Source organism: Mus pahari, chromosome 5 (assembly GCF_900095145.1).
Source record: "Mus pahari chromosome 5, PAHARI_EIJ_v1.1, whole genome shotgun sequence".
NCBI classification, from domain to species: domain Eukaryota; kingdom Metazoa; phylum Chordata; class Mammalia; order Rodentia; family Muridae; genus Mus; species Mus pahari.
Window position 1 is genome coordinate 3,967,630 of NC_034594.1, and position 26,020 is coordinate 3,993,649.

General features: G+C 36.4%; 1 protein-coding gene across 27 annotated transcripts in view; it reads right to left on the minus strand.

Annotated features, from left to right (window-relative positions):
* Window positions 1-26,020, minus strand: part of Rims1 (regulating synaptic membrane exocytosis 1) — a 480,520-nt gene that overhangs the window by 109,053 nt on the left and 345,447 nt on the right. For 7 of the 27 annotated variants that reach the window (XM_029538265.1, XM_029538267.1, XM_029538262.1 and 4 more), the window contains 4 exons: window positions 11,183-11,254; window positions 5,302-5,484; window positions 3,920-4,032; window positions 394-423 (listed from right to left, as the gene is read on the minus strand). In XM_029538265.1, the coding sequence (XP_029394125.1) occupies window positions 394-423; window positions 3,920-4,032; window positions 5,302-5,484; window positions 11,183-11,254 (398 nt within the window). The remainder of the gene's footprint in view (window positions 1-393; window positions 424-3,919; window positions 4,033-5,301; window positions 5,485-11,182; window positions 11,255-26,020) is intronic. The other 20 variants (XM_029538285.1, XM_029538282.1, XM_029538279.1 and 17 more) reach the window with 5 other exon arrangements.

Sequence of the window (26,020 nt, forward strand, 5' to 3'; positions counted from 1 at the left end):
AGATCAGGAATATAGAATTAATCCTAAGAAAACCAGGAAGAAGTAACAAATATGTCACGAATTCTTATAATAAAATAATATACTATCCTGTAAGATATGTATTATTAATTTACAGAATAATTATTTAAGCTATCAGTGTAGATAAAGGAATTTTGCATCAATGCTATTTTTAGTTTTAAGATGTTTCCCGTCCTGATATAAATTATATAATACGAATTTGTTTAGTATGAAAGAATTAATAAGTGGCAAAATCACTTGAGAGTTATAACTATCTGTTAAATATCAGAAAGATAACTATCTTTAAATACTTTATTCTTTATTCTAACAGTATCATAACTCTTACACATTATAAAAGTAACAGTATGAATGGTTAAAAGTTACATTAATATTTACCTTTAGTGGAAGAGTTATATTTTTCTTGTTCTTCAATGAATTAAATGCACATAATGATGGAAACAAAAGAAAGAAATCAGCAAATTTATAGTTAGACATGGAAATATGAGTTAACAAAATGGCATGAATAATAAAAATGCATAACACATAAGGTGACATGATAAACCATGAGAAAGTTTCACATGTACTGAAATTAATCCAAAAATGAATACAGCAATTCAAAGATTTAAACAAAACAAAAATATCAAGAAATAACTTATTTGATATTCCCAAGGCAATACTACAATACTTTATCTGGCCTTTTAAGAACTGCACAGTTTGGTAACAATTTTAATAAAATATTTTAATTTAAATCCACCACTGTCTCACACCGTAAACGTATTAATCTACATAAAAAGTTGCATTGTAAAATTGTCATTTTCTATGACTTGAAATTGCATGTAATTAATCCCATTTTTTTTATTGAATAGAAAGTATACAAGTTCTAGCATGGGGATACTTCTGTAGTATTTTCTGTGTGAACAATATATATCTCAAATGTTGGTAGTCCTCCCCTTTTCTTCAAATTAACTATAGTAACTATCTGAAGATGAAATTATTCACTTTCTAAATATTACATATGCTAGATACTTTGTAAGACATTAGGTCTACCTCCCTGCTGCTATATTCTTTATTGCAAAATAATTGTCTTGTCACATCTAAAAGGAGCTGTCAGTATTGTTTCAGGCTTTAAGTAGTACATGCAATGTCAGTATACTGAATGGTCTTTACACGCTTCATTAAGAGGCATCAATGAAGTGCGAAAGTGACTTGATCTGTTCAGAAAACCACACACATTTATACAACCAATCATGACTGCCTTTATTTTATATAAAACCACACCATATTGTATTTAATAGTAACATGTAATCAAAGAAATTTCAAGAAACTCTCTGCTTTTAATTTTTACATACTAGCAAGAGTACCCTAAAGTATAGATCATATATTAACCTGTGTTATCTCAAAATAAATACTGCAACCATCTGCTTTCCCTGTCATCTACTTTTACATAGCTAGACATCAGGTAGTAAATGGCCCAATACTCCATATTCTGAAAGGGAGCTTCAAATATTTTTAAAATAGTAAATGAATATGTGTTTTAAAACTATTATCTTTAATATTGGAAGATCTGTTTAAAGTATAGACGATACAGTAATTGGAAGTAAGAGAATATATCCAGCAAATCACATTATCTTTGTATACAACCTAAAACAATAGTATAGGCAATTGTGTACTGAAAAAAAAACTTCAATAAAATTAGTTTATGATTATTATCAAGTGATTACATGATTTTCTGGGAAACTAAATCACTCACGGTATTTGTTCTTACCAATTAGCTGTTGATCAACTGAATTACTTTTAAAAACAGTAAGCCAGGCCTTCATAAAAGATTAAATAAGAAAAACCAGAAGTCATGAATAGGAGCTTAAGCAGTCACAATAAACCAGAGTTGATGCTAATTCCCGTACAAGACAGTACTGCAATCCAACAAACCCATCATAAAGGAAAAGACTGAGATACCCACAAACAGGGACATTCATCATAAATAAACTGTGCTAAGGCATACGGCATTGTCTAGTTCATGGACCACATTACTTTCAGAAACAATTAAGGATCAGTGTGTTGCATGAATGGTTCAGTCCAAAACTACACCCAGAAGATTATGAAAGAGACTACCATCATTTACCACAAGCCCCAAGCATGAATCAGTATCACACCTCCGAATGCTTAGATTAAATACTACATAATGACTGTTCTGCTCTAAAAGCTCTGTCTGAATCAAAATGTTTCAGGAACCTTCAACAACCAACTGTGTTTACTAAAGTATTTTTTCACAATAAATAGCAAAATAACTCCGACAGTATCATTCCCATTCCTCCCCTTCTTCCCACCTCAAAACAATCATTACACACTGATGCTTTCCTCTGAAAGACAACTGCGAATATAAATATCATAAACAGTAGATACGAACAGTGAAATACAAAATTGAGAAATAAATAAATGGTGTAACACATTACTGTAATCCCACTGTGCACCCTCATATACCATGGAGTGTTTTACTTGCAACTAGAGGAAATGCAAAGAATTTTAGGAACACATGACTTGCTAAGTTTCAGAGTGATCAATAACACTGGGTTTGTAGCAAAGCATCCAAATTTATAGTTTGTTCAGTTGTGCAACAAGAGTTCATGAATAAGTTAACATGCCATTATCTAATTGTTAAAAAATTAGAAAAATTTGACAGATGTATTGCTGGTGTAGTTCAAACAATGAAATTTGCCTAATCATCTCAAAATATTCCAGAAAAAACCCTCTATTAGAAATATGGATTCTACAATCTACTGGTATTTTAGAAAGGAATTTCACCAAGACTGCATTTTCCTACTTGACTAGGTGTAGACATTTGTTTCATCCCTGAACACTAAAGTATGGTATACCAACAAGAAACATGATTTTTAAAAACCCCACAAGTCTGGCTGTTGTAGCTCTTGACACCTTAGTCAGTATCCATGCCACTTATTCATATTAGCATTCCTATTATCAACTATTTCAAATGGTAAAGTAGCCCGCTTCAATCAGTGAAGCAATGCGATCTGAGAGGGAATGTGAATTTTCTAGCAGCAACAACCAACAGTGTGAGAATATTCAGAAATTTAGTCAGGAATACAGATTTTCAGTGGACATTTTACTATGTTCAGTGTTCTTGAGCCACAGCCCTGAACTAGAGAAAAATTGAACAATACTTTTAGTCCTTAATAATAAATGTGATAGAAAATACTAGTGTCATTTACTTACTAAGAAACGGGTCAGAAAAAAAATAGTATTTCAGTCCAGCATGTCAAACATTTAACTCATGTACTTTAATCTTGTTTTCTATAAAAGCACACCTCCCTTCCACCAAACACACACACACACACACACACACACACACACATGAACACACGCACACACATACATACATTCTATTAGGAACACAAAACAATCCATGTCCTCTTAATGTGAGAAATCCAGGCAATGTGGCTCATAGGAAAATAACAAATATATGTTTCGAGTAATATTTGTCATCAAACTAGTTAAAACTCTAGATATTGGCAATGAAGCTAAAAGGGAAAACACTATTGCATGACCCAATGATCATATTTAATTTTTAAATTTTTCAAAAACAAAGACCTTCTTTCAGCTCACAAATTAACAGAGGGCATTGTTTTGAAAATACATATGGCATCGATTTGTGCTTTTACAAAACTGTTAAGAACCCTACCCACTCTGTTAAACAATCATCTAAATTCAGTTGATTGCTCACTCAACAATCGCTGCTAATTGTTACAAGGCACTAGAACTGGGGGCAAAAATATAAGAAACTTAAACTCTTAGGATTCAGAGTTGCATACATGAGCTCAACAGCGCAATTTAATTAAACAGGGTGTTAAGAGGAGAAGGTCCTCAACTCCAGGTGTTTGGGCAAAGATGTCGCTTTTTTGGATACCTTGTTCTATACTGCCGCTTCGAACCGGCACCTGTGGGAGCTGTCTTCCGCGGCGACTGCCAAAGGATGTGTCAGCTGGAGGAGACTGGGTGGGGCTTCCTTGTCGGTGCGTTCTGTAGGCAAACAGCGAAGGGAGGGTGAAATTCCAGTAAAGAAAAGAAAAGAAAAGAAAAATGCCTTTTCCAGTCACTACTAAAATAGTTATAACACAACTAGATGGGTTCTTAGAAGCAAACTCAGGTACCTTAAATGACACACACAAAAGGAACTCTGTAATAGGAGGTCGGAAGGGGCAGGGCAGGCACTGCCCTACTCATTCTGCAGGGTGAATTCTTGAGTTAAGCAGAATGAGATTCACTTTCTCCTAATTTTCTATGGGGCTATACTTTCTTTCTTTCTTTTTTTTTTTTTTTTTTTTTTTTTTTTGTTGTTGTTGTTGTTTTTCGAGACAGGGTTTCTCTGTATAGCCCTGGCTGTCCTGGAACTCACTTTGTAGACCAGGCTGGCCTCGAACTCAGAAATCCGCCTGCCTCTGCCTCCCGAGTGCTGGGATTAAAGGCGTGCGCCACCACGCCCAGCTGGAGGCTATACTTTTTTAAAGACATTTATTTTTGGTAGCATCATGACAGAACTGACCATAGCCTCTGAATGTTAAAAGTACAAAAATGTAGCTCTGAAGGTATGTCACCAATCAGCTCCCACTTGGCTCCCCCTACACTGGTGCATACTTGAGAGGCGTTCGGAATAATGAGTTCTTGATGCACAGTCTGACTCTAGTTACCAATCGGTTGTGCATTCTTTTAAAATTGAAGCAAACTGCAAACCTGGAAAGGGATTTTAAACAACCCAGGCATATGCTCCAGGGTATTCCAATGGGAGGATGATGACTGGAGATGAGAATATGGAGAAGCATGCAGATATACATCATTCTCACCCAGATAAAGCTGACCCCCATCTGCTGGCATTCAAAAACTTTCTAACTAAAGAAAATTTAAACTACATGGTTTTATGAATACATATAAAAGGTTAATTTAGAAATCCTCCTTCATTTTAATAATCAAATACATACTTAATTCTGAGCCAACTCGTCATAAAACATTTCATGTAATAAAGTAGGTATGATATGCCACACACAAATGAAAGGACAGCACACAGGCAGATTCCGTTTCAATGATAGCTAACCGGCAGGAACTAGAATACGACCAGCACAGTGAGGAGATGCGAGTGGTAGAGAATATGGGAGCAGGTCAAGGGCCACAAAGCAGGAGATTAAAATCTATGGTGTCATAATGAGTGAATGCTTTGAGTGCGCAGGAAAGAACAACACCACAGCAACACCCGGCAGTGGGACACGAATGCTGGGCGGGACACTGAATAGCAACCTTGTCAGAAGCGGAGAAGGCGGCGCCGACCCTCCAGGGGCAAGGTGGTGCATAGAACACAGGGTTCTGATACTAGAGTGCTCGCTCGACCGGGAGCGAGTGGTATGCTTTCCCCTAATGACCGGTTGATCGGTTGCTCTTGGGATTGCGTATCCCCTTCTAGAAAGGCATGGTGGGAGAACCCTAAAACATTAGTGCCAAAAAAGATCTTCAGTCAGCAGGTTTCATTAACTTAACACCAACACATTTGTCCAAGGAAAACCTGGATACTCTTAAAGTACAAGAGGAGCACTCACCCCACAGTTACTGAGATGAAAATGTTACTGTTAACAATCCACAGGTATGTCACATTATAAAGGATCAAGCTAGATTGCCCTCATATACTGAACTCCTTATGAACCCTCCAGAGTCAACAACATCAGTCTTTCATTGGGTTATTGAACTGTATTTCCAGTGTGTCAATCACGTAGACGAGACAGGAGGAACACAACAAAGATCTGTTGATTGAATGAGTGTGCACTGTCACAATGATTTACACAATTGTATTCCTTAAGAATGTGAACTAGAAATGTGTGCACGTTTTTATAATGTTCATAGTTCGATGGTGCAAAAAGCAAGTCTAATGGTAAACAGAAAGCCAAAAGGGCATGCCTCTTCAGTTTAGTCTAAGACTAAGAAAGAAAAATTGAACTTAAACAGAATTTTATTGACTTATACACCCAATTAGGCATAAGTGGCTAATGTGTGTGTAAAACGGGTTCTCTTAGATATGACAGTATCTGAAATGTATTTGTGAATACATTGGTAGTTATCTTGATATGGTATTCAAAATCATTTTGAAGCAATTTTCTGAATTAATTTCTAAGAATTAAAATGGAAACAAAGACATGCTTGTGTATATCGCTACATATAGATTCATGCTTTCACTTTTTGTATCATTTTAGTATTATTTTGCTAAGTGATATGATTGAAGTGACTGTTGTGTATTGACAAGAGTATAAAAATACCTCATCCTTACAAATACTAATAATGAAAAATGTGTTTATTTTCTTTAAGTATGAAAAAAACATATATCAGTTACCCAAAATGAATTTATGAAGACTTTACTCCATTTTTATTTAGCTTAATATTCCTTCTTTTAAGTGAAATATTTCTCACAACAAGACTGATTTTTGCTTCAAGCTATGTCTTCCATTTCAGAACAATAAAGAAGAAAATATCAGTTTTCATAGAACAAGAGAATGCAGCTTACATCTAAAGCTGCATTTTATAAAGGCGAATAAGGCGAATTTTATCCTCTTGGACTGTGGATTAAAGCTTTATTAGATATTGATTCATGTCCTGAAACCTCACCTGTCATTTCCACTTCCGAGGTATAAAGAAAGTGGTAATGTTCTACTTATTCATGTAGTTCATTTGTTCTGAACTGACTTTCACATTAGCTCAACCAACTAAAACTGGCCAAGACTGGAAGAATTTATATGGCCATATTATTTCCAACACTAAAGTGTTGTCTATTCCTCTTTATGAGCCATCATTAAAAGAATCAAATTGTTCAAAAAATATATTTTTGGTTGTGGCTTAAAAATTAAATTGTACAGTTGTCACATTAGTAATAGAGTGTCTCTTAGATACTACAAATCACTAAAATCTTACTGTAATCCTTGATGAAACTTCTAAGAACCCCAGAACAACTCAAGTGTGACCTTAGCTAAGAATAATTTTGATGGACTTTATGTTTCATCCACTAATATGGAAAAGGTTAAAACAACAATTTTTCAGAAGGATATGAATGGATTCTAGATGACCATTCTAGTGTTGTAGCTCCATAACATGTTACTTGGAGAACCGTGTTTGACACAGAGGAAAGTTGACAGGCACTGAGGATAGCCATGGTGTTCCAACTCAAACATTATGCACAAGACCTGTTTTGTTTATATTTTCTTTTACTTAAACCATCCACATGTCTCAGTAACAAAAAGGTTCTTGCTACAAGTCAATCTATGGAGTACAAACCAGAAGAGAAATAAAGCTTGTGGTCACAAGCTTGAGTTCCAAGAGGATGAACTGGAAAAGAGATGACCAATGTGTTGCAGAGGAGAAGTAATGTGGTTAAGTATGGTTTGTTTAGGCAAATGGAAAGGAGAACTGGTCAAGAAGCTTCAAGGTACAACAGGGCAGGGTTGACAGTATCAAGACTGTTGAGATTTGATAATTTTTACAAAATGGGGTATACTAAGAAGAAAAGATGTAAAAAGAATGGGAGAGACTTCGAATGATTCTGATAGAAAAGAAAACCAAATATGGATGGCAGAAAATGGAAGTAAGTTTTAACAAATAATAATATAAATAATAATAAGATCTTTAATGTCAGTATAGGAACATCTACATTCTAGGCACTGAGTGTGTGTGCCTGTGCACTTACAAGGATTCATGTGTGTGCATACCTGTGATATTTTGTTCTACACACATTTTGAATTATAACTACTGCTATTTTATAAGTAAAATATTGAAGCTCATTCAGTAACTTGCGAAAAGACGAGAGAAGAGTAGTTATAAGGTCAGGATCCATACACGTTTGCTGAGAGCCAACAGGGCCTTATTTTCTGAAGGTTGACATAGTGCAAGCAATTGAGTCTTTACATTTGGGCTGTCTACTTGAATCTGGCATGCTAGAGGGACACAGACATAATAGAGGGACTCATGACATAATTACTGGAACAGGATATGTTATTATACCATGGGACAAAGAAAAAAAAGAATTTCTAAAAAATGTACACTTAAAAATTGAGTGATTTAAAATGATGTAGAGGAATCATGATCTGAGAGTTTGCTACATAAAATGACGTTTGATGAGTCCACTTTGTATCCTCTGTCATGAGTATACAGCAGCTCACTGTTGGCAAGTGTGTATCTAAATATTTATCCCTGCGTTTAATCACATCCAAACTTTGTACAACTTACTCTACAGTGTAAAGTTGGACATAAACACAGTTCACCTCAAAACCTTAGCTCTTTAACCAGAAAGCTCTATTTTTGCAAACAGTCACACCTGGAGCTTTAAAACCAAGGTTTGGGGCTTTGTTTTTAATGATTTGCTAAAGAGTGAGAATATACATAGTATTTAAGTTCCCAATGGTTTATTCAGTGCTAGCCATTTACAGGCCTGCAAAAGCTCCTTCCCATAGATGTAACACATAAAAAAGTGCATCTGTGTGTAATTCTAAATAGTACATCAGTAAACATGCAGCAGTCAGAATTCAGAATAAGGTATCACAAAATGATGGCACAGGAAGGAGATGCAGAGATGATGGGGGCTGTTCTCAGCTGACCTTGAACGGAGTTGAAAAGAGAGGCTTTATTTAAGAGGAGTTTTCTTTGGCTTTTTTTTTGTTTTTTTTTTGTTTTTTTTTATTTGGCTTTTTTGAGACAGGGTTTCTCTGTACAGCTCTGGCTGTCCTGGAACTCACTCTGTAGACAAGGTTGGCCTCAAATTCAGCAATGCGCCTGCCTCTCCCTCCCAAGTGCTGGGATTAAAGGTGTGCGCCACCACTGCCCAGCTCTTTGGCTCCTTTTCTTGTTTGCTTGTTTTATCATATTGCAACTTGTTTGTTTTTGATTTCTTATCTTATTTTACTATTATTCCTTAGAGGCTTGTTGATTTTCTAATGAAAGCCAGAAAGGTTCTGGATTCAGATGGGAGATGCCATGGGAGGAACTAGGAGTAATTGGCAAAAGGACCTTAATCAGAACATATTGTATAAAAACCAGTCTAATCTATTAGATAAAACAAAACAAAAACCCAAGCAAAAAATGATTGGGGGGGGGAGGGGACTTCTAACAGGTCATTGTACATTTCAAAACATTTTCTTATTAGGCTGTTACATCCAATGATGAGTCAAGGTTCAGTTTTCAATTTGGGGTACTGCCAAGTGGTAGAGTATTTACTTAACAACTGCATGACCTTGGGTTTCATCCCAAGAAGAAGGAAGGAAGGAAGGAAGGAAGGAAGGAAGGAAGGAAGGAAGGAAGGAAGGAAGGAAGGAAGGAAGGGAGGGAGGGAGAAAAGAACTGAAGGGGGAGTGACTTAGGAAGAAAAAGGGGAAATGTGGAGAAAAGGAACCAGTGTGCAGTCTTCCCATGGTTGATTAACTCATCTTAGTGGCAGAGTTGTCCTCATGTCCACGTCAACTCAGAGCTCCTGCAGAAACTACAGTCAATGATTCCTAGAACATAGGAGCCAACTGCCTTGTAACCAGCACTCAACAATCTGCTTGAAAATCAGTCATGTAGCTTCAAATCCAGTAAAATTAACCAGGTGCCTTAATTATCAACAAACTAAAGCACATATATAAAAAGCTAGTGTTTTCTGCTGAGTCCAGAATACAGGATGGAAATGCATCAGCGTGACCGGTGTGCCTTTCCTGCTGGTGCCTGTCTGGTAGGATTCCATGGTTCCGTCCCTCCTCACACTCCAGTGACTGGAATACTTTGCTTCCTCTCTTCACCTACTTGAGCTTGCCTGCATGCTTGTTTTTGTAAGTATGCTCTGTAACGGACCAATACCTCTGTGGATCGTTAGATTTCAGCTGTGGCTCCCTTTGTCCAGTTTAAGCAATCCTCTGGCATCTCTCCCCCTACTCTGCAGACTTCGACGTGGTAACGCCCTTTTGGGAATGCTCATCACTACTTTCTCACTTAGACTAGAACTTCATGCTTACGTCCTGACTGAATACTGAACTGCACAGGCTCTGACTTGCTTGAGCCTGCTCAAGTAGGCCCACTGGAGGGTTTTCATTTATTCTTGGATATTTTAATACATTTTTCAGTTCTCAAAGGGATCTATAGTTCCAAAACTCAAAATCAATTTTCCAGTGCCTTGGTTTAAGGACGATGACTATTTCATAAACTAACTGAGCATCTTTGGTGTATTAGCAAGGCATAGTCATATCAATCTTCACCTCTCAAATACATCTTCAGTTTAATTTTTAGCTTCCCTTTTTTTGCATCCTGATTTGCATTCTCCATTCAAAATTAGGCCCTTAAACAAAAAATAACTTTTCACCTTTTAGATATTTTCTCACACTTTCCCATTCTCTACATAATCTAGTTTTATCTAATGATTGACTTCAGTAAGGCTGGTCTGTTGAATATTCAAATTCCAGTACTCTCTACTTCATGCCTCTTCTTTCACTCTACCTGCAATTCATGGAATATTCACATATTAATCTATCTGTTATTGATTCCATTCATGCTGTTAAGGATTCTCAGTCAAGTGAGCATATTTCCATTTATTTATATTACTACAGCTCTCTAGGATTTTCTGTAGATGTGTCCATATGCTGTGCCTAGAGGCACTCAACAACTTTGAAACAGAACTGCAAATCACCAACCATTCCTTAGATATTTTTACATAAACACAGAAAATAAGTATATCTATAAAATTCAAGAATTTTTTAGATTATACCTTTGTATAAAATAAGACTTTTTTAAAAATACAATACTTTTCAAACATTTAACACACACTCTAATTATTTACACTTTCCCAGTTAGGATTCACTGGAACCATTTAATGTGATTTGAGAAACAAAACATCAAGTATCTAGCACATGTATGGGAATGAGTATGTGTTTAAGCCTCAGTAGAAATGAGATGGCCCACGGGGAGGAGGGGATGCTGGCTTGTTTATTAACACAAGAGCAGACTACACAAAGACACTATTTCATGCCATCTGTGACGTTTCTCACATGGTAACTGACTCATGTTCACCACACTTCAAGCATCACGATTTGAGTCTGTGAGCTGGACTGCTAAAGGAGAGGCAGGGCACACCCGAGTCTACGTCAAAGAAGATGGCAGCACTGCACGACATCAAGCCTACCTGTCTGCGTCAGAGGCTGTGCCTTTCCTAGACTGTTTTTGGATGCTAGATCTTTCAGACTTTCTGGAGTGCCTGTGGGGATGAAATGTTAAAGAAATACAAAATAGATGATGAATAAAGCTACATTCACATCAAACAAGGAAAAAAAAGAAAGAAAGAAAGAAACAGACATGAACAATGGCAGCTAGTTTACCCAAATGGTTTTGTCATTCAATACTTTCATAATTAAAAAATATACATATATAGAAATCAAAATGAGTGCTGGGTGGAAGACATGAGTGGCTTACAGGAGATGGGAGACGCTGACATGGCATTAGTTTAAACATGTACATCCACAGCAGTGCTCTGGCATGGGCCCTTACACAGTAACCTTACTTGCCAAGGAACTGAAAGAAGGGATGAATGCTAGGATGAGCAGCGGTGTGGTGGCAATGGGTTAGGTGCTGAAGGACCACACAGGGCTTAACTGACAATTCATGTTGCAGCTGAAACTCAGTGCTCTAGAATATTTTTGTTTTCTATCACACACATATGAAGTGGTGGGGGGCGGGGGAGAAAGATGGTGACAGAAGTAAGATCATTTAAGGCAAACATGAGAATTATCCTTTAATGGCCAGTATAACTGCCTAGGTATGTAGGCAGAAATTCAAAAGCTAACCACACCTGATATAACAGGATCAAACCTGTATTCTTACTTTCAAAAAGTACATGTAAGACTCAATACCTGGAAATAAGATGCCATTTCCTTCTAAAATCAATATACATAGTTTAACTGAGAGAATGTGAGAGAGATAATATTTAATGTACCTTATACATACTTATTTAGCCTAAAATGTATGAAATATTATATGAAAATTACTATTATGTGCAGGTATTTATAATGTTTATGGGTATATAAACTTGGGACAGCTATGTATATAAGATATATAATGTAAGTTGTACATATACATATAAGATATACATATATCTAAATGGTTATTACAGTTGTGAATAAGTCAAGTATCATTTCACATACTTACTCATAGTGGGACAGGTTTGAAACAAATAATATAAAGTGTCATGGCTTCCCAATACATAATTTTCAAAAATCATAAGAGTTTTTGTGTTATTGTTCAATCCTTGCAACTTATGCCTATTACATTGTCCATAGCCCTCTCTTTATTGAGGCATGTTATCTATTCTTACTTAGAACTGCAGGCATCCTGGTTAATTACCTCTTGGACATGAGATACACGCTTTCTCACGTGTGCACTCCCCAAGTGTGCACTCTTCCACTTCTGCCAGCTCACACCATTTTACTTCTTTAATACAGGTGTGAGTTCCTAAGTTGGAAGAATATACAACACATGCCTAAGTCAATGGCAAATAGTTATCATGGCAGCTAGGAACTAATGCTTGTTTCTGAAATAGAGGAAATCCTGGAAGCCATAGTACAGAAGGAACTGAGGGGCGAAGAAGGGAGAAGCTGGGTAAAAAGATGGCAGGGCAGGAAATCAAAGTAACAGTTATGTGCAACTTATGGACAGTTAGTGTGTGGTCCTAACAGTGGTCAGGACAACGGCCTGAGGGCCAGAGAACTCTTTCTCCTCTTCTAGGGAAGGAAAGATGAGAAGTGAGTTTCATCTTTTTTTCCTCACCCCATTTTCCACCCCCCAGACAAACTTGTTCAGTGTCTTTATGTGGGAGGTAACCTTTGTGTATGTCTGGAATATGTCTCCGAGTCAGTTACATAAAAGTCTCCACCTTTAGCAAACTGACATTGTTACTAGTGAAAGGTGAAAACTAAACAGTAAAAATAATTTGTTGCAGCTACATTGCCTAGCATGGGGCAAGATGATAAAAGACAACAAAGAGTGGGTGAGTGGGTGAAGATGAGTGTGAACTGGAATAGACGAGGATTAGAAACAAGTATGAACTGTATCTGTATTTAGGTTATTCAGAAAAAGACAACTGAGATGGTGACATTTTACCAACACATAAAGTGGTGTTTGTGTGTGTGTGTGTGTGTGTGTGTGTGTGTGTGTGTGTGTGTGTGCATGCGCACGCATGTGCATGTGTGCACATGAGTGTGCGTCTTATGTGAAAGTTGTTATGGCTTAAGGCAAGTATATACCTGGTTACCTCAAGGGTGAGAAAAGCAGCCATCATATTAGGGTTCAAAAGGGATTTGTAAGATGGGAAGACAGGATAAAGGTGGAGGGCATAGTCAAATAGGTCCACACATCTTCCTTTGTTGGTTTTAGTCTTTTTTTTGTTAAGGAGACTTCTTTTTCTCTTTAAAGGACATTATAAATTTTGTGGAAGATTCTTCTAATGACACCTACTAGGATGTGTGTTTATAATTCTTGTAAATACCTGAGACATACTCAAATAAAACAAAAATGATACTTATTTAATGGCCAAAACTCAATGAACAGCAGAAACAGAAATTAATGCCCTAATGATTTTTCTCTTCTAGATCTATATTCAAAGTTATGGATACACTGTATATTTAAATTACACCTGTCTTTGATATAAGCAGAGGATTAAGATAGGTAAAGCAGAAAGCTTAGAATAACCTATCTATATTCACATAGCATGCATTCAAAATTACTGATCAGCTGATCAAAAATTAGGTCACAGGGAAAAATACTTCATGATGTACATCAATTACTTTAAGGTTCTACTGCTAGGATCTAGGTCCAGTTAGGTTACCACTGTAATATTATGCATTCAAAACGTGTTTAGTTCTGTTGAATATTTTGTTTAAAAATTGTTGTTACCATGACAACTTTTTAAATGACTAATTGCAACAAAAATATGGGGTCAGAATCAGGTGGTCAATGGAGTTTTGTAGAAGGGTAAAGTTTAATCAGTGTTACTAGGTTATACTTTGATAGCTCAACTAGCTTACATCTTAACAAGAGTGGAGACAGATGATAATATACTGTACCTAAGATCTAACTGAGAGACAGGAGAGCTTCACACTAGAAATAATGTTGAGAGGACCAATATGATAACCTTACAGAGTATCACATGGTACTCATAGCATACACATGATAGTTATGCCTTCAAATATTAGTTAAGTTATAAAATGTTTTTATTTTATTTTAGTGGAGTCTGCAGTCAAACGTTACACTGAGAGTAAAAGGAATAACTAAGAATATGATCTTTTCTCTTATGTCAAATACATATAAAATGTGATTGTATTATTTTCTGGACTTCATTAAAATCGAAAATTCCACAAATAAGGCATGGCTTCTGCTCTATTAATGCTTCATGCAGAAGGAAGTGTCAGCTACCTTACAGCACCAGCTTATGCTCTACCACAGAGGGGCAACGTGGCTCAGTCTCTGTCTCAGAGTCGTGCAGAGCCTGAGAACTCAGCTATTCCCTTGATAACTAGCTAAGTCTGCAAGCAGAGACAATGCTAGAAAAGTCTGTGAGACTTAGCCCATGTGCCACAGTCCATACGTATCTGCTACAAGTATCAGGGTCTCCTGCTTTTCAGTCTACAAAAGTTCCAGGGATCTTTACCAGTATTTTATTGTTCCTACTGTCTCTATGGCTCAAAAATGAAAATATTTAAAGTGCATGTTTTCCTACAAAATTGACTCTTATTATTACCAGAAATATAAAAATCGTATAATCATATGGTAGATATCAAGTTACTTATGAGCTTTGAAGCATAGCTAAATGTTAAATGCATACTTTTTTATTATTTAATTGAAGAAAATGCTGTAATTAGAAAACAAGAGCTATCTGTAATCAAACTTCTGTTCATTAAATCCAGTTTGAATATTATTTTTATTTACATTAATTTTAGCTATGCACTTTAATGAACAATCAAAGCAGGAAATAATTCCCTGACAACATAGGTAAGCAAAGACATCACAAAACTATTATATGCATCTCTCTATATATAGTTCCGTTTAAGTATACAACTGACTTGTTACACTTGTAGCATTACTTAATAATAATATTTGCTAGGAATTTGACATGATATAGTAGGTCTTAGTTGGGGGAAGGTAAAGCAAGTCTTCTGAGTGTTTTCATTACTTAGAACAGTGACGGCATAAGCATGAATCCCTGCATGCTCAGGGTGGTTACTTGGTCGTTTTCTACAGTTGTGTTGTCTTAAAGGGGAAGGCCTCTCTACCTTTTTACTTCCTTACGAGATATAATAAATTCATGAGAAATTAATAATGGACACACATGCACATAACTTGGATCCATTCACCTTGTATAGTGCTGATTTTATGTGTGTGACTGTCACCTGGGCACAAAGTGTCTGAGTGTGTCAATCATCTAGTTACCTTTTAGTCTGACACAGCCAACTAGGCAGAGACTAAATGACAGCACATTTCATTGGTAAGTGGTTGTACACTAACTGCCTGCACATGGCAAGTGATAAGTGTTGTGTGAATCGAAATGGTGATGATTTATTGATTCTATCAAAATAGTCAACAGAAAACTAAAACTTTAAATCAAAACGAATCACTTGATCTATTCACTCAAATCATCTTGTGGACAAGTAAAAGGTGTGGGAAAAAAGAAAATCTAGTTATTTGTAAAATAAGCTAGAGCTACTCCAGCTCAACAACTCAACTGAGAGCAAACCCAGTGGATACAGAATTACTTGAATAGATGTAAGAAAATAGGGATTTTTATCAAATGATTTCAGAAAATTCAAAGTAATAGGCACACCAACGTAAAAATATTTCAGCGCAAATAGGAAGTACTAACTTTGTATCTTAAAGTAACATTTTCTTCAGTACAGGATTTATCATAAAAATGAAAAGATGAGCTAGATCATCATGTTTGGCATTATCACATCATAGTTAATAGATAATTAAGCTATGAGAATCAAACCCAAGTCTGAATACCTTGGGACATTTTATAATGCCTTTCTTCCAAGTAGCTATTCACTTCTTTGCACAGTTTTGCCTGATTTTAGATTCAAGATGCACTATGTTTTATAGAATTATCAGCTTAAAATTTTACAAATTTCATGTATTTTAAATATTTAATCTTAAATTATATTCAATATACATATTTAAGTTTTTACATTAAAATAACAGTGGGGACAACCACTCTCTCATTTGAATGATGTTTAAATGAGATTTTTAATAAAACTCCTAAAATATTTTCAGAGTTTTAAAGTCAGAAATATTCCCTAAGGGTAAAAACTAGCTAGATTTGTTTTTGTTTTTGATTTTGATTTTGTTTTTGTTTTTGAATTTCGTTTTTAAGTATCTTACATGTTCCAGAAAAGATTTTAGACCTAGATAAACATACTTCCATGCTTCCATGTTGAATCTGAATAAGTGTGTGGTACTACCTGAGAAGCCATGAAGAATGTCAGCTATTGAAATTGAATTAGTAAATAAAGAAAATATCTAATAAAAAAAAGAAGTTCCATGCATATATGTTCATACACAGGTGTCTATGTACACATTGTGCTGTGGGAAACAAAAAGGCAAAGACATGCCTTATGGCCATTATAAGACATCTAGTCCCGACTGTATAATTCATTACTGAATTCAGGGTATTTATGGCTGCCAGCGTTAAAGTTCATCTATCTTCATGGCCACATTATTCATTTTATTCAAATCTAATGTTACACTCTGGTACGAACTTCAAAATGATAAAGTTAATGTGAGGCAGCTTATGGGAAGCTCCTGTGAGGTGCAGGTGCATATTAAGCTTGGTCAGGATGTTGACATAAATGCTGACACAGCGCTAGGTCAGCGTAATTCCCCTCTACTTTTCATGGGCACATATTATTCTTCCAGGTGAATAAAACCAATTTCTATTTTACATAGTAATAAATAAGAATTTAGCATTAAATGCATTTCTTAAGGTTACATATAAGCTCTATTCACGAATACATCATTACAGTGAAGCAAAATCCAGGTTTAAATTTTGTAAGTTCATTTCTGTTCCAAACATCTATTTTGCAGTTACCTACACAGAAATTTGAGAATCTATATAATTGATTCATATGCTGTTAATTGAAAATAATGAAATTATGTGTATGCTGAGTTCAGCTGTTATTTTCATGTACTTCGCTTAATAAACACCAACTCAAGCACGTTTATATTCATCATCATTTGAGTAATACCCAATCATTACTTTAGATTCAATCACAGTTGTTTTGTCATACATCCAGAGAGTTGTCTTCTAAATGGAAATTTCCAATTACGTCACAGCCAGCACCTCGTCTGTCTTAATCACTGTCCATCAGAAGACAGTGTGCATGCAGGCACAGAAGTTCTTGAATGAGTGAAGAGCAATGCAGATCTATGACTTCCAAGTCACATCTAAAATCCTGTTATACTTTTACTTTAAATGTCCTCGCTCACATGTAGACTGGAAAATTTGTCAATTCTTCTAGTTCCATAAACTGAACCCTACAAATGTAACAGTAGCGTAGGGAATATTTTTTAATTCTAAATATGTACATTGAAATCATATTAGGAGGTAAATGTTTTAGGGTTCAACATGAGAAAACTAAATGAACCTTTTATAAAATGCCAGTTTGCATTCTTTCTCATCGCTTCTCAATGATATGATTTTGTTCTATGCAATTTAGAGATCCTACTTAACAAACTGTGCAGATATCCTGATGGTACACATATCCAGAAAGTAACAATTACCACTTTGATAAAGCTAAAATTACTAAGTGACATACAAACGAAACTGATGAAAAAGAATATATATTCTATATTCTCTATATATAACTATGTCTTTTGCCTGCTGTATTTCAGAGACTGCATTATTTCATGTCTAATAAATATTACATATGTGTTCCCTGAATTTCAGCTAAAGTGAAATGTTTATGCACTCCAAAACTTCTGTGACCATTCATTAAAAATACCTAATATTGAAACTATATGTATGTGTATATATATATATATATATATATATATATATATATATATATACACACATATATATATGTGTGTGTGTGTGTATATGTGTATATATATATATATATATATATATATATATATATATATATATATAAAATCTTTCAACATCACAAAACAGGAGAGTGGCACAGAGAGCGGTGACGATGCAAGGCACACACAGTGACACTTTGCAGGTCAGCATGGAGTGGATTCTCTGAAGACGTGCTTTGCTTTAAAAATGTACCATGCTGACTGGCCCTATCCCTTGACAATAGTTTAAACACAATACATAACATACAAGAACCAGATGTCCTACTTCACACCAGGCCTGAAATACAACCCAAACTTTACAATTCCTTCTCAGCAAATTTATACAGAAACAAGGCAAAAGAGCTAAGATTATATGATCAAACAATATGTTCCATGGCATACTTTTTAAAATACTCTGGTGCACCTAAAGTTTTCTATTTATCCCTATGCACACAAAAGTGATCCATAAATGTTTCTAAAAATTAAAAATACCGGAAACAGAGACATATCAAAACATGTCCCTTCACTGGATGCTGACTCTATATTTCCAATAAGCCATTTCCTATGCCTTTTCCATTTCCATATATGATTGGGGGTGTTCTCTCAGACTTGTGTGCAATGGCTGGAGGGATCCCATGCCTGGCTCTGGCTCTCGAATAGAAGCGTGTCGGCACCAACACCCCCTCACTCACTTCATTCTGTAGCTATGAGCCTCTAAAGCTCGTCTGTGAGGCAGTGACTAGTACCTGTCATTCTCCGGAGACGCATGCTGGATTTGAATCCTGGGGCTAGCAGGTCGCCTCCTATCTAGGGAGGGGGACCATCTACCCCTGTTTGCCCAGTGAACAAGACAGGAAAAAACAGGACATTTAGTAACTCTTAAAATAAAATAATATACGGAACAGTAAGACTGGAATAATGCCCCCCAAAGTAAAGTTATTTGTTCTATAATTTAATCATGTATAAATTTAGATGGATGTGATAATAATATCTTCATTGAGTGTTTCATTTTCAGAAATATGCCTATGTACCTACATATCTATGTAAACATAAACATGAATGTGGTTTGGTTGGGAAAGGTGCACATTTAAAGACAACTCTTAGGCCACTCAGGGTAGAAACAAGGACATGAAAAAAATAATTCATAACACGGCTGCCAGTGATGTCTTAACAAGTTTTCTTGAAGAAAACCAAAGCCCAATTACTGACAAATTAAAGCAGGAAAGAAAGATAAAATAAAACAGAAAGAAAATGAAAATGTCTGCTAATCTGTAATCACAAACGTGTCTCCCAGTTCATTGCACACTTTGCCTTATATTTCAGGATCTGCTTTCTGAATACTACTTGAACAAAAGCTTTGTTACTGCTAAACCATTTTAGGATTCAGATTGTGTATAAAACCAATCATTTTTAAAAATCTGTTTGAATAATTAAAGGAAATCAAGCAGCTCAGTAAGGCTCAGCCTTAGACATTTCACACACTAAGTCTGATCTCAGTATTATAACCAGGGAATCTGTCTACATACTCACTTTCTCACACGTATAAAGGGACAAATCTGAAAGACTTTATAAGTATGGAATGAACATGAAGGTAGCAGTTTAACTGAAAAAAAAACTTCAATTATTGTCACTAAACTTGCCCTTTTGACTTATTTGATAACACAAGGAGCAAAGCTGTCATTGTGTAACTGGGATATCTGAGGTCTGCAGACAGTGGGTACAGAAAACTTCAGAGAAGCCTTCTTTCATAAGGCTTGGACAGATTCAGCATTATTCAACTGTTCTTTGCAGACATAAAATAATAAGATGTGAATTGAAAAAAAACAATGTGTCATTTACTCTTGAGCATGAAAAGTGATTATTATATATAATACACTGAGCTAATTCTAATTATATAATTGTATTGTTGTTGAAAAAACTGGTCAGTTTGATCTGAATTTATGTGTTTAATCTGTTTAACTATAAAATCTAATTTAAAATTCTGTAAATGCCAGAAGATCTCCAGTTTATTTTTGTTCAGTCTCTCTGCTTGACAAATCCTTTGATACTTTAACTTACACAGAAATCTTTGGAGACTGGGTTTGGGTTTATATACTTGCACACACTTATCTTGTCTTGTGTGACATGGAAACTATCCACTTGCCTATGATGTATGCAACCTTTAGAGCAAGCTCAGCTTCAGACTATCCCCTATTGTTTGGAATTTCCAAGTAATGGAAATCTACCCTTTCAGAGGTAGAAGAGTTACATTTATAGATAACAAGTATCCCAGGCAGGGTGTGGCATATAGACTTTTTATTTATTTTTGATTCTTTGGACAGTAGAGAAATGTTTGAATTTAGTTTAATTTAATAAAAAGGAAATCATATCATACATTACCAAAATTCTTATTTTCATCATGAATGCTTAACTCAGTACTTAATTAGCTCCGCCACTCTGTGTAGCAGTGTCACTTTCAGGTAAGAAGTAATTTGGAGAGCCGTGCCTAACTTGCAGTCCCTATATAAACCTTTGTAATACATATAAAATAAAGCAATTACACATATCTGTTGAATGATACGGTCTTAAACTCTGGTGCTGCTGTGAATTTAAAAATTGAAGATTCATATTTTCTAAAAGTCTATAAGAGCCTTCAGAAGATACAGCACATAATTAATCAGAAGTCTAAAATCACAGACATTGTGAGTCCAGGGTCAAGGACACCCACATTTCAGGTCTGAATCTTTTTTTCAGTTATTTTATATTGATCCACTTTCTTCAAATATATAACTGACCTACAAATATCCCATTACTCAAAGTATGCATTTCAAGGAGTATTAAAACGCATGTGAAAAAGTTCTTGGTCTACAGAGCCTGACTTGTAGCCTGCCATAGTTGACTCAGTAAGCCAACAAAAAAATGCGAGCTACTGAACAATATGATTATGTATATTCTCATACTCTTACCTAGAATAAGAGTTCAAGACAGAAGGCATGTTCAAGTGTTGCAGTAAGTGACTGTGCTCTCTCTCTCTCTCTCTCTCTCTCTCTCTCTCTCTCTCTCTCTGTGTGTGTGTGTGTGTGTGTGTGTATGTGTGTGTGTGTGTAGGCAAAACTGTCAGCAGAGTGCGGGTGTGTGTTTCTAAAATGGTCCTTTCGACTTACTCGCTTTGCTCCATAGATCTACTAAACTAAGCTATTAAGAAAAAAAAATCAAACAAACTGAAGCACGCCTATACCTACAGTGTTTCCACATACATATGGCTATAATAAAGCATCTGATGTCGGTTTGTAAACATAAAAATAGGGCTAATAGCTTTGTCGGGTGCAATCATTCTAGGTTGGTAGGATTCCAAATGACTTTGCTTCTGGAGGCAGAATTCCAGTCCGTGTGCTTCTTTAGACATAAAAGGAAAAGTGGACTGTGAAGAAAAATGGTGCAACAGTGACACATGCAGTGGAAGCTGGGATGGACAAAGGCATACATTTACCACGGACAACTGTGAATGCAAGCTTTCAAGAGGCAGTTTTGAACAAGTCCTTAGCATAACACAAGTAGTGCTTACGTCTCAAAGTCCTTCTCAATATGCTGATATGTACACTCGTCACAAAAATTGTGCTTCCCCCCACTTGTCACAAAAATTGTGCTCCCCCCCCAATTATTCTGAATACGGTAAGAGCAGTACCAACTCATACCCATATTCTAACCCCCAATAAATATTATGTCTGTTTTAAGTATACTATCATATTTATATACTTTCTAAATGAGTGTATCTGTTTGTCTCTCTACTATTGAAGAAAATAATACCTTTTTCATCTTGTTTCTATTTGCATGTATTTTGAAATATATTTCAACTTGTAATTTCAAATCATAGGCTAATATAGCTGGCAATTTCAGATGCCAAATACCAAACTGAACTAAACAAACTTATTCTTGGTTTCATTTTCAGACCAGTTAACTTAGGTAGGCTTTATAGTTTTATACTCTTACTGGTACATTTTAAAAGTGTTCTAAACTAATAATGGTAGGAGAGTCTATTTTTAAATAAATGTTTATACTACATTTACATTAAACTAAAAGTCAGGATTCCTATTTTCTAATGTTTCATAATATCACTAAGGAAAATTAACAGAATTAATTAGTAGTATAAGGTCTTGGACTTTGTAGTCAAGTGTACTCAACTCCTAGGTATAGTCCCTTCTCTATTATTTACTATTGATCTAGAATTCAGTCAGTACAGAAGGTTCTAGGCTTCGTGGCCAGGTTAAAAACAATAAGTGCCATATGCATACATGGAATAATACTGCATAAGGGGATTCCTTAATGAGATATAAAAGAATTAGACTTCTACAAAAATTAAATTGTTGTTAAGGTACTTTTTTTCTAGCAGCAATATATAAAGAACAAGTTTGTGTGGCTTAGTGTATAATTAGCACACACACCTGTATGTATACATCACTTACACTGGTGCATATCTCTAAGCAGAACACGAAAAATTCATTAATAATCAAAGAAAAATTATATAGAGATGAAAATCATTCATACCATAAATGGCATGTTAAAAAGAAGCCACAACCAAATGTATTTTCATTACGTAAAACCTTCTCAAATCATTTACCCGAATCTTGATTTACATACCTTAAGGTTCTTTTTTTAAAAAAAATTACTACATATATTTTGCTACAAAACAAATTTTATGATGGTTTAGTCCATGTCAATTTATAGTGCTTGACTTTTTAGTAGATATGTCCTTCTCGTTGGGACTCATTCAAGTGTGCCCTCACTTCCAAATTAAAGGATCAGCCACCAAGGACTTTGCCATCTCTTAATTCTTTCCTAACCAGGCTGGCCTCAAAACGCAAACAAGCCAGGAAACAAACTTTGGCATTTGCCGAGGTGGGGGCCTCATCTTGTAATGGAAGCATCCTGTGCCCCTGGGAGCTGGTGAATCTCTAGCTGCTCTGATAGCAAACTAAACCCAATGACCACAGACTGCAAACTCACTCCTTGTTTCTATGCCAGTAGTGTAGACCACCCATGTTTCTCCCTTCATAGATCTAACCACATTTAGTGATGCAAGAGTAGAGTGTAAAGAATATTACCTCAATTAAACATGAATTAAAGAGAATAATGCTATCCGCAGATTGAAAACATAGACATATCATGTGCTCTCTGCTCCCAGAGGTTTCTAGCACTGTGAAAGCAAGCAGTTCTAGATAAAGATAGCAGTGGCTTAACTGAGACATGATACACAGATTTAGACTTGGTTGCACAGTTTTGATTGTTTGTCTTGCTTTGTTTGGGGGCTTGTTTCTCCCTTTCTTCCTTCCTCATGCCTTTCTTTCCTCTGATTCTTTTGAGAGAAGGTCCTACTGTGTATCCCTGGCTGGCCTGGAATTTACTATACAGACTAGGTTGACCTCGAATTCAGAGATCTGCCTGCCTCTGCCTCCCAAGTGTTGTGATTAAAGTCTAGACCACCACATATGACCAGTTAGTTTCTCAAGGAAAATTCATCAGTGTAGGTGGGTCCAGAAAAGAATCAATGGCTATGAATTAGTCATAGATTCTTACTTTTAAAGGATGAAATAATTCTTGTTTATTTCTTAATTTTTTTTATTTTAATGGTTATTTTATTTACATTTCAAATGTTATCCCCCTTCACAGTTTTCCCCTATCCCTCCCCCACCCTCTGCCTCTTTGAGGGTGTTCCCCCACTTGCCACCCACTCCTGCCTCACTGCATTGGAATTCCCCTACACTGGGCCATTGAGCCTCCACAGGACCAAGGGCCTCTCTCCTCCCAGTGATGCCAGATAAGGCCATCCTCTGCTACATATCTAGCTGGAGTCATGGGTCCCCCCATGTGTACTCTTTGGTTGGTGGTTTAGTCCCTGAGAGCTGGGGGGCAGGGAAATCTGGTTTGTTGATATTGTTATTCTTCCTATAAGGTGGTAAACCACTTCAGCTCCTACAGTGCTTGCCCTAACTTTTCCATTGGGGTCCCCACACTCAGTCAGATGTTTGGCTGCGTACATCCGCAACTGTATTGGTCAGGCTCTGGCAGAGCCTCTCAGGGTACAGCTATACCAGGCTCCTGTCAGTAAGCACTTCTTGGCATCAGCAATAGTGTATAGGTTTGGTGTCTGCAGATGGGATGGGCCCCTAAGTGGGGCAGTCTCTGGATGGCTCCTTCTTCAGACTCTGCTCCACTCTTTGTCCCTGCATTTTCATTTGATAGGAGGAATTCTGGATTAATATTTTTGAGATGGGTGGGTGGTCCCATCTCTCATCCAGGGGCCATGTCTAACCACTGGGTATGGTCTTTACAGGTTCTCTCTCTCCTTTGTTGGGTATTTCGGCTAGTTGACAACAAAGTCAAAAGTGTATCTTAATCTTAATGGAAGATTTGCAAGGTAAGACATAATACAGATTACTACTAAACCTATTGGGGAATTAATGGGGAGAGGAAGGACGGAGAAAGAATTCTGTTCAGGTGAAGGGTTTAAGTTAGTGAAGTCAGTAGTGTTTACCAACTCACTGAATTAGGAACTGGATAAGTATTTGCAAGTTACATGGCTAAGGACAATCCTGGTGTGCTGTTCTTTTTTGATCTGTTTGAGAGACAGCCCCCTTTCTGTCTCAAATTGGTCTTAAACTGGTGGTGAGGCCTAGGCTGGCTTCAGACTCATCACCCACCAGCTCTGCCCATCAAGATCTTGTTCAACATGCCTTTCTTACTTCACCTAGCTAGCTGGTACCATAATCATCAAATGTGAAGAACACTTAAGCAGAGGAACTCTGCAGTGTCCAGGACTCAGGGTGAAATAATGCAGGTTAGCTGAACATTTTAAATGTACTGTGTGTATAGATGTCATTTAGAAATTTGGTTTCAGTTTTTGAGAAAGACAATCTGTCCTGGCTAAGCAGAGGGGAGGGCATCTTCACAGGCAGCAGAGTCTTTGAAATGAGCAAAATTTAAGGGACAACATGAGTAGGAAAAAAGGGAGAGGCATGGAGGAGATTTTCCCTTAATGAATAAGAAAGGCAAAGAAACCTTCAGAAGGGAGTGTGTATGACAGCCATTTAAGAGAAGCTATGTAGGGAGCAGAGACCCAAATGACTGGATAGCAGGTTTAACAGCAAAAGAGCCAACATAGCCCATGAAGGAACCTCGGGCACAGCAAGTACACAAGGCGTGGGGTTATACTTTAAAAATGCAAGCAGGAAGTAGAGAACATTTTCACGAACCTGCACACACTCCATCTCTCTGTTCGCCCTTGTCTCTGAGTATTTAAGACCGTGGTTTATTTCTATACACAGTATAGAAAAAGTGAGGAGCCATCAGGGTAACTCTCTCCCAATCAGGGCAGAAGACAACTGGGCTTTATCTGACGGACAATTATCTCTTATATGCAAACCCCAAATTGTATTAGTAGGAGTTAGTAGGGATAATTCACTAACTATGGCCATCTTGCAACATTTTTTTTTTTTTAATCTTTATTTCTGGAATCAAGACTACGTAAAATGAAGTGTCTAAGCTCATATAACTTCCTTTCCAAACAGCATTACTATATACAGGACTTGAAGGGACCCAAAATGCCTGCAAGCCTTGGACAAAAAGCCTGAGAAAGAGAGCACACTGCTTATCATTCACAAGACTAATGAAGTCGGCTGTGAGATATGGGTGATGTTTTGACCATCGCATCCTGTGTTAACATCAATCCTAACTTGTTTTAAAGTTAGGGTGGGTGCATAAGGAAATGGTAGTCAGTGGCAAAGCAAACCTTAAGTCAGAACAAAATGAATCGCTTAACTCTTAGACTGTACAGCAGCGTTTGGGGAGGCTGTGGGAATAATAGTAGTAGCTTAAGAAAACAAATTGTATTTTAAGAATATGTTTGGCAAGTCTTCATCTCTCTCTCTTTCTCTCTCTC